This window comes from Microtus ochrogaster, chromosome 15 (genome assembly GCF_000317375.1).
Source record: "Microtus ochrogaster isolate Prairie Vole_2 chromosome 15, MicOch1.0, whole genome shotgun sequence".
Lineage (NCBI taxonomy): Eukaryota > Metazoa > Chordata > Mammalia > Rodentia > Cricetidae > Microtus > Microtus ochrogaster.
In genome coordinates, this window is record NC_022017.1 from 16,826,075 (window position 1) to 16,836,392 (window position 10,318).

Below are 10,318 nucleotides of genomic sequence, written 5' to 3' on the forward strand. Positions count from 1 at the left end.
CTGTGGCTTTGGAGCCTGTCCTGGAACTAGCTCTTGTAGACCAGGCTGGTCTCGAACTCACAGAGATCCGCCTGCCTCTGCCTCCCGAGTACTGGAATTAAAGGCGTGCGCCACCATCGCCAGGCTGACTAGTCTTTCTTTACGCTTCTGGAGAACTGCTCACATCTATTTACCGTAGGCTTTTCTGTCTTACTCTTCCTCATGATCTAACTTCCAGTGTATAAAAATGCTACCGCAGTGTCTCTGGAATTAGCTCCAGGAGATCTCAACGCTCCCAGGGCGACAATCACTGTAAAAACAAACCTAATTTCTTCTCTCTTCTCTGTGGGCCTAAAGGTACTATTCAGATGAACTTGAGACTGACCCATTTTATGTCTTTTTCTTTAAATTTAAACATTTTTAATACATTTGCCTTTTTTTGTTATAGTGTGCTTTGTGTGTACGTATGCATGCGAACCACAGGTGAGCCTGGTGCAGCAGAGATCAGAAAAAGGCAGTGGATCTCCTGGCATGGGAATTAGGGATGGTTGTGAGCTGCCATGTGGGTGCTGGGAGCTGAACTGGGGTCCTCTGCAAGAAGAAGTTAGATTGATTGCTGAGCCATTTCTCCAGTTCAAAATTTAGTCATTTTAATTCTAGATAATAGAAGCTTAGATTGACTGGGAAATCAAGATACAAATCACTCCTTTGGTCACAAATTAGTGAGACTGTTAATTCTGTGTGCTGTATGAAAGTAGGATACACATATAGCTATAAAGTAATTTATTAGAGCTTTTTATGAACCACAAAATTAAGAGGAAGACAACTGAGCGGATGTTGCAAACATCTTATTATTATTATTATTCATTCTTATCTGTATTCCTGGTAGCTGACTGTTTTGTTTCTTTTGTAGGCACTGTTAAGAATGGAAGAGGACACAGATAGTGCAGTCGGGTTTAGTTCCTTATGTTTTGTTAGTGATCATGTTGGATTTCTGGGCACTATAAAAGCCTCCCCAAGTGACTTCATTGTTACCGAGATTGATGAGCAGGGACAATTAGTCAGTAAGGCCATTGGTGAATCTGTTCATGAAATTAATAAAATACAATCTGAGCCAAGTCATTTTGTCAAAAAGCCAAAGCTAAATAGTCAAGACGTTTTCTTAGAACATGAAGGTGACGAAGACTCTGCTAACTTGCCTGGGTACGCCGATGGTGACCAGAGTCTTCAGTCCAGCTCGGATGAAGAACACAGTGTCAACAGTGTGACCTCTAAATGCGAAAAAGAAAATGTTGACTTATTAAGTTCACTTTTAGATGAAAAAACTCATACGTTGCTGGAACAGTTTGCCTGTGATGTCAAAGGGATGTGGAAATCACAAACCGAGTCAGTTGAAGCATCTCTGGAATTCTCACTAGGTAGGATCCTTGAGAAAAGCCAAAGAGCTGTCTTACACAGTGCCGTCAGGCAGACATTTCCTTTTTTAATAACCGTAGGAAAAAACAGTGAAATCCTTGTAAAGCCAAACCTTGAGTATAAAGAACTCTGCCATTTGGTATCTGAAGAAGAAGCACTTGGTTTTTTCAAATATTTGGATGCAAAGAGAGAAAATTCCACATTTACCTTTGAACCAGATACAAACAAAGATCACAGGAAAGCTGTGCACCATTTTCTCAACAAGAAGTTTGGAAACCTTGTGGAAACCAAGTCGTTCCCTGAGCAGAATCGCAGCGCTGAGAAGCCAAACACAGCCGTCACCGTGAGGTTCCGGGCGAAAGCACGCACACACGGGAAGAGATCTCGTCATGACGGAGAGAGAAGAAAAGCTGTATATACAGGTAATTCTGTAAATTGTCGTTTTCTTGTGTAAAATTTGTGAAAGGTGAGAAATTGAATAAATAGGCCTGGTCATAGAACTATTGTGAAGAACATATGAACTGAATATTTGGAGAAAGACGAAGCCTTGCAAATTATGCTAAATGTGAAAATTAGCTACTTAAGTACGGATAATAAAGACATTTACAGCCAACAGTCACAAATGGATAGAGTTGAAGCAATTGTTTTGCATTTGAGTGGTTTCAAGAGTATTAATTTTTCTGTTTTCAGAATAATCTCACCTATAATTATTTGGCAGTAAGATGGGTATATTGTCATCCTTGGGAAGGGACAAGAATACTCTGTAGTGTATGCCTCCCCCCCCCACTTGACTCATCAGGCATCCCACGTATGCTCAGGGGTTAGCATGCATTGCGATCGCTTGGCGTGTTGTAAGAACAGGTTTCTGAGCCCTGCCCCAGTTTTCAGCCTCAGAAGGGTTCAGTTCCTCCAGGAAGCATTTTCTGCTGATTTGGGGTGGAGAATATATTTTGAGAATTACCGTAAAGGGCTATAAGGACATCCTAGGATGGATGGGTCCGATGAAACATCACAGTGTAAGTTCAGGTTAATTGGTCTACATATCTTGCTTGAGGGTAGGAAGTGTTTCCTATGGTCATATCTTATAAGTTAATTTAGCAGGCATATAAGAGCGTGTACACTTGCGTGTGACACAGGAACAAGGCTGTGCTATGTGGGGATTCTGGTCTAAGACGTTTGAGTTTGGTTTGATGTGGGTTTGGTTTTACATCTCATTAATTCATAACGAAATGGGTGAGATTTCTTTTCCGTTGCCCAGGATTGAACCAAAGACCTTGTGCGTGCAAGGTTAGCCCTCTAACCCTAAGCTGTTACTTAGACATGATCACACTTCACAGAGGCTGATCCCAAACTCTAGCTTATCTAAGTGCTGGAACCACAGGAATGTTTAAACCCTTTGGACTTACGAAATCTTTCATATATTTAAAGCTTAGCATCCACAAATATCAACGTGGGGAAAGCAATACTGTGGACAAGTTCGTCTAGTTTGAAGGAAAAGTAAGCATAGATTAACATATAGGCAGAGAACTGCTGGTGTGTGGTATAACTTGCTCTAGGGTCCTAACTTTTTATACTACCGAAATCGTGTCAGTGGTTTGGGATAATGAGTCAAGACATGGGAATTTTTCATACATTAGTTTAAATGAATTTTACAGAAGTTGGAATTAACGGTTCACTAAGAGGATAGTATGAAGCTATCTGTGTCCAAGAATAAGAAAAGAAATTTTGCTTAGATGACCTTTTGTCATCTAAATACCTCATGTTAAAATTTCCTCTGCCCCATGCACGCATACACACATATCTGTATTTATGTAGTAAATTTATTACCCTTTAAATGTTTAGGAAAAATTATAGTAAAATATATATTATATACAATTTACCGTTTTATTCATTTTTGAGGTTTTGTCATGAGTCTAGTCTTTAATGTCTGCTCCATCTCTCCAGCCCATCTTCTTAGTCATTCTTAAGTGTGCATTTTAATGGAATAAAGGACATTTACATGGTTGTTCCAGCATTGCTGCTGTTAGTCTCCTGAATCTAATCATTTTCCCATTCTGACATTAGTATCAATTAAATAATTATGCTTTCCATTCCGTTCCCAGCAGCCATCATTTTTCTTTGTTTTTTTATGATTGACAACTATTTTTTTTTTATTCTATTCTTAATTTTTTTTTTATTAAGAAAGAAAAAAAAATTTTCCGCCTCCTCCCAGCCTCCCACTCCTCCCACTCTCCCCCCCTAACTTCCCCCCCTCCTAACCTCCCCCCCCCCTCTCCCCCTCCCTCTCGAGTCTGAAGAGCAGTCAGGGTTCCCTGCCCTGTGGAAAGTCCGAAGTCCTCCCCCCTCCATCCTGGTCTAGGAAGGTGAACATCCAAACTGGCTAGGCCCCCACAAAGCCAGAGCTAGAAGTAGGATCAAAACCCAGTGCCATTGTCCTTGGCTTCTCAGCAGCCCTCATTGTCCGTCATATTTAGAGAGTCCGGGTTTATCCCCTGCTTTTCGAGTCACAATTCAGCTGGCATTGGTGAGCTCCCAATAGATCAGTCCCACTGTCTCTGTGGGTGGTTGCACCCCTCTTGGTCCTGACTTCCTTGCTCATCTTCTCCCTCCTTCTGTTCCTCATTGGGACTTTGGGAGCTCAGTCCAGTGTTCCAGTGTGGGTCCATCGCCAGATGAAGGTTCTATGGTGATATGCAAAATATTCATCAGTAAGACTATAGGATAGGATCATTTCAGGTTCCCTATCTTCAGCTGCCCCAGGAACTAACTGGGGACCTCTCCTTAGGCACCTGGAAGCCCCTCTAGGTCCAAGTCTCTTCCCAACCCTACGATGGCTCCCTTAATTAAGATATGTGCTTCCCTGCTCCCCTATCCTACCTTCCTGTATCCCAATCATCCCGTTGCCCCAAGTTCTCCCCATCCAACCCTTCTCACTTTTCTCCCCATCTCCCCTTACCCCCCTCCCACCCCACTCTTAAGATCCCGATTTTTTGCCTGGCAATCTTGTCTACTTCCCCTACCCAGGAGGATAGCTATATGTTTTTCTTTGGGTTCACCTTCTTATTTAGCTTCTTTAGGATATCAAAATAAAGACTCACTGACCTTTATTTGTGGCTAGAAACCAACTATGAGTGAGTACATCCCATGTTCATCTTTTTGGGTCTGGGTTACCTCACTCAGGATAGTATTTTCTATTTCCATCCATTTGCATGCAAAATTTGAGAAGTCATTGTTTTTTACTGCTGAGTAGTACTCTAATGTGTATATATTCCACACTTTCTTCATCCATTCTTCCATTGAAGGACATCTAGGTTGTTTCGTGATGATTTGTAAAATCAGCACAGTCCTTAGTGTGGGACATTCAACCTTAGATCCCGAAAAGCATTTGAGGCAGGGCTGATGTCATTGGATTCCAAACAGGAATGCGACAAACCAGGAGTCCGGCGTGTTGAAATTTAGGGTGTCTGAAATGGAAGTGGTCCATGTGGAGACAGGAAGGTGCGTGTGTAAGCCCAGGGAGAGGATGTGAATTTTTAACGTGTGCCTTTCACAAGCCAACACGTGCTTTTTAGTGACAGTTGAGATCTGTGGTGCAGATTCTGTTCTCATTAAAGCACACCTCACGTTAGGCTCGTTACCCTAAACTGCTCGTTTGTGAAGAATGTAATTATGGACGACGTCTTCTTTTTTGTAATCTGGGATTATTTTGTTTCAGCTTTCACCCTACAAAAGGAAAATCTGGAGATGTTTGAAGCAATTGGGTTTTTAGCCGTCAAACTTGGTGTGATTCCTTCGGATTTCAGTTACGCGGGCCTTAAAGACAAGAAAGCAATCACCTATCAATCTATGGTCGTAAGAAAAGTGGTGCCAGAGAGGTAATACGGTGTTGCTTTCTAGTAAAGCCGAAGGTTCAAACACAGGATGATAGCAGAGCCAGCTTATCCTTATAATCAATATTAACTAACGAATTACATAGCAAACAGCACATTCTGCATTAATAAAATAATTGTCTCTGTGTGTGTGTAAATGTGCATTGAATATATATGAACTTTGGGGCTGGTGAGATGGCTCAGGGGTTAAAAGCACTTCCTGTTCTTCCAGATGGCCTAGGTTCAGTTCCCAGGGCTCAGAATGGGAAGCTCACAACTGCCTGCAGTCTGCACCATGGGATCCAGTGTCCTCTTCTGACCTCTCCTTGCACAAGGCAAACATTCATTCAAACACACACATAAATCAAAGAAAAAAAATCTTACAGAAAATAGGAGGAAATTCTGGGATGGAAACAGACAAGCGACAGATTTTGAATTGTCTGGGTTGTTCATAAACATCTGATACTATGTTCAAATATGCACTTGCATTCAGAAAAGTGTAATTGGAGACATAAAATTTATAAATATTTTTCTTTTTATAGTGCCTTTATCATAAGTCTTTACCTTTAAGATACATTCTTACTAAATAGAATGCAGAACACTCAAATTTTACCTCTCAGTGCAATGAAGTTTTAGCAGTAATTTAGTAGTCTTCAGATTTAAGAAACACAGAAGGGATAGTTCATGAATGCCCGCACTGCTGAAAAATAACCACAGTAAACACTTTGTTTTCAAGATGTTTTCCATAGTGCACACATCTCAGACATGAAAATCATACTACCTGTGTAATTTATATATTTATCATAAAATAATATGAGAGTTTTTGCTGAGAGAGTTACAAAATAATTTTCACAGAAGACTTAACAGATTCCTGTTTTTAAAAACGGATTTTATCCAGTTTTCTCCTGTAAATGATACTGTGGTTAATATTCTTTTACTTCAGTCTTCAACTTTTGGCTGTTTTCCTTAAACTTGCACAAGCTGAGTTGTGCATCAGAGTTCCTCCTAGTTGGATGTGCTATTTGTATTTTAGCACTTAGGTGTAAACTAAGCATGCACTATTTGCAAGGAAATTCTTTTAAGGCCTATATAATAGCAGCTTTTATGCTCTGAATTATAGGACTTCAGTTATCACACTGGTAAGACGAAGGCTAATTTTTAGCAACCAAAGGCAATACATGTTCTTAGTTCCTAGAAAGAGAAGAGAGATGACCTTGATTTGGCCCATGGGTGTGGGATTTCAAGTACCTTGAAGTAACAATATCTAATGGATCTAGAAATCAAGAAGTTTTAGAGGGACAACAAGCAATCCCTACTAAATAAAATAGGCAATTTTAATAAGAACTAAAAATTAGAAATAAAGAAAAATATTGGCTTTTTGTTTTTTAAGGAAAGAAATCTTAAATCTAGCTTTTTATTAATTAATTAATTAATTAATTTTGGTTTTTTTGAGACAAGGTTTTTCTGTAGCTTTGGAGCCTATCCTGAAACTAGTTCTTGTAGACCAGGCTGACCTTGAACTCACAGAACCCACCTGCCTCTGCCTTTCAAGGGCTGGGATTAAAGAATGTGCGCCACCAACGACAGGCCTAAAACCTAGTTGTTTTTTTTTATGATTTATTTATTTATTATGTATATAGTATTCTGTCTGTATGCTTGCTGGTCAAAGAGGGCGCCAGATCTCACTACAGATGGCTGTGAGCCACCATGTGGTTGCTGGGAATTGAACTCAGGACCTCTGGAAGAGCAGGCAGTGCTCTTAACCTCTGAGCCATCTCTCCAGCCCCTAAAACCTAGTTTTTAAAAGTTGGCAGAGAGCTGAAGGTTTGAGTAAGGAAGTGTTCAGAGCAGCTTCTCTGATGTTCTTCAGTAATGTTGGGACACCAAGAAGGAGTGGACAAATTAGGACAGGAGGTCTGGGACCATTGGGAGCCTCTGCCACTCTAGCTAGGGGAAGGCAGATGGCTGACACACCTGCTCATGTTGCCAAACTAACTTTCTTAGTCTGGTCCTATAACAGTGACTATTTCGTGCTTATTCACTACCATTAATTTAGAATTTCCCCAAAAACATTGCACATATTTGTTTAATGTGTATGGGTGTTTTACCTGTGTACAGGCCAGCAGAGGGTGCTGGAACCCCTGTGGCTGAAGTGACAGATGCTTGTGAGCTACCATGTGGGTTCTGGGAACCAAACTATGTCCTCCGTAACAGCAGCCAATACTCTTAACCGCTGAGCCATCTCTCCAGCCACTCATCATGCTTATATTTTGATAGGAGTTGCCTGACAACTATCGTTTTAAAGTTGGGTTATATATATAATTTTATTTTTAAATTTAGATTTAGCTGATGATATGATTTATCACCTATAGGTTGAAAAGTATTGCAAAGGAAATCAAAAAGAAGAGAATGAGTGTGTTTAATATTCGGTCTGTGGGTGATTCTCTGAGACTTGGTCAGCTCAAAGGAAACCACTTTGATATTGTCATCAGACATCTCAAAAATCACATGAATGACACTGCAAGCCTCAGTGAGAGAGTTTTGGAGGCCATAGACAATGTTAAGGTGAGAAAACACAGTTTGAAAATAGATTGCAGGGGAATCTAATCCTCTTAGACACACAAAAAAGATGATTTTTGTGATATGTGTGCATATGTAATTAATTTCTAAAATGATAATTAAATGTTAGCTTCTTTTGCTTTCTTGATGTGTTTTATATTAAAACAATACATAAATTAATAGACACTATGTTGTGGAATATTGCTTTAACTATGTAAAGATGTGTTATATCTATTTCACCTTGCCTGCCTAAGGGACCTGACTGGTCCAGTAAAAAGCTGAATGGCCAATAGTTAGGCAGAAGAGGGATAGGTAGGGCTGGTGGGCAGAGAGAATAGTTAGGAGGAGGAATATAGGTTCTGAAGGGAGAGGCTCAGGGCCAGTCAGCTAGACACAGCAGAAGCAGGAAAAGTAGAACATACAGAATGAAAGAAAGGTAAAAAAGACCCGAGGCAAAATGCAGATGAAGAGAAACAGGTTAAATTAAGTTTAAGCTAGGGGACAAGTCTAAGCTAAGGCCAAGCATTCATAATTATAAGTCTTCATGTCTTGATTTGGGAACCCATTGGTGGGCTACAACAATGTATGTGGATCCCCAGAAGAGGTTCTCTGAGACACGTTCTCTCTATCGTCTTCCTTCAGGAGTGTGTGGATCCCCAGAAGAGGCTCTCTGAGACACTTTCTCTCTAGCATCTTCCCTCAGGAGTGTGTGGTAGTTTAGACAGCTGTTCACACTGTGGCTGCTTTGTTCAGTGGTTTTCCTCTAGATATCTTGGGTAAATAGGTACCTTACTTTTGAGAGCTGTACATATCTTTTGCCTTTCTTACCTACTGTTGGGTTTTCTTTAATGCATATGAATTATAAATCGTAGACATTATTTTCTTACTTATTTTTTTTACTCTTTGAGACATAACTACATGTTTATGTATTTGTTTTCCTCCTTTCCTTTCTTCGAGCTCTTCCATTTTTACCAGCCCTTCTTTCCCCCTCCTTCCTTCCTTCCTTCCTTCCTTCCTTCCTTCCTTCCTTCCTTCCTTCCTTCCTTCCTTCCTTTCTATCTACCTTCCTACCTACCTTTCTTTTTTCCCTTTTTCTGAGACAGGATTTCTCAGTGTAACAGTCCTGGCTGTCCTGGAACTTGCTTTGTAGACCAGGCTGACCTCAAACTCTCTGAGATCTGCCTGCCTCTGCCCCCCAAGTGCTGGGATTAAAGGCGTGCACCACCACCGCCCGGCTCTATTTCTTTAATTGTTTCACATGTTTATACGGGCTGAGTAGGACATATATACAGAACCTACTCAGCCATCATGCAATAACTCTGAGGTTTTAAGTCACACCCATTAGACACTTAAAGGTGCACACACAACCATAACCTTTGGTGTCACTTCTCCATAGGGCTCCATAGTAGATGTTCTTGATGACTTTGTGGGCCTATGGTTCCTGTTGCAGTCAGTTAGCTGCCCTTGTGTAGAAGTGGTCATTGGTGGCAATGCAAAACAAACAAAAAACTTGAAATTCCAATTTGAATTGTACATAATATTTCTCAGATTGTATACTCTGTGTACAAAGTGTGTACAATGACTGACCCACCTAAAAATTCTACTTTTTTTTCCTTCTGAATACTTACTAAAATAATGCCTAAAAGGGATTTCTGTGAATGCTGAGGGATAGCATGAATGACCAGGTCTGTTTTGATATTCCTGAAAAAACATTGCCTGTTGAGAAGATCCCATGGAAACGATCTTAGCTTTAGGCAGCTTCCTCTTTTAAAATCTGAGTTTATTTAGTAGTGTGTATGCATGTCTGTGTGTGTGTGTGTGTGTGTGTGTGTACATGTGTGTCTGTGTGAGTGTGCACATGTGTGTCTGTGTGACTCTATGTGAGTTTGTGTATGTGTACGTGTGTGTGCAAGTGTGTACACGCGTTTGTACGCAAAATATAGCTTTTAGGAGTCAGTTTTCCCCTTTCACTGTGACATCAGGGATGAAAATCAGGTCACCAGGCCTGCATGGGGAGTTCTTTGCCTGCCATGCCTTTTTATCAGCCAGTAGGAAAAGTCTCTTTATGAGAAATAAAGTTCAGTAGCTTGAAAATAAGGGTTCCTTGATGTTTTCTTTAGAGAGTTATAGCTCTGGTTATAAACTTTTGGTTATATTTAATAATTCAGAGGGATAATAATTCCAGCTATCCTAAGCCTTCCAACACTGTTTTATACAAATTTGAAATAACTTTCAAAAAGCTGAGATTTACCATAGGGAATACGCCCCTGGTCTGCAGTTGCTTTTGTGCTGTTCTGATAACAAATTTTCTTAGCCTCCTTCATGGACAAGCCTTGAGTTGGTGCTCAGTCGTGGTTATTGGTTGAATAAGTGTTTGCTTCTCTCATAAACTGTGTGGAAGACTTAATTTTCAAGAAAGCCCCTGGGCCTTGTGACCATGCAAGTATGCATTTTCTCTCTCTCTCTCTCTCTCTCTCTCTCTCTCTCTCTCTCTC

At 40.4% G+C, this 10,318-nt stretch overlaps 1 protein-coding gene across 2 annotated transcripts in view; it reads left to right on the plus strand.

Annotated features, from left to right (window-relative positions):
• Positions 1–10,318, plus strand: part of Pus7l (pseudouridine synthase 7 like) — a 23,360-nt gene that overhangs the window by 2,648 nt on the left and 10,394 nt on the right. For both annotated transcript variants that reach the window (XM_026782775.1, XM_005354300.3), the window contains exons 2-4: positions 893–1,817; positions 5,111–5,270; positions 7,637–7,829. In XM_026782775.1, coding sequence (XP_026638576.1) covers positions 905–1,817; positions 5,111–5,270; positions 7,637–7,829 — 1,266 coding nt within the window. In that variant the 5' untranslated portion in view covers positions 893–904. The remainder of the gene's footprint in view (positions 1–892; positions 1,818–5,110; positions 5,271–7,636; positions 7,830–10,318) is intronic.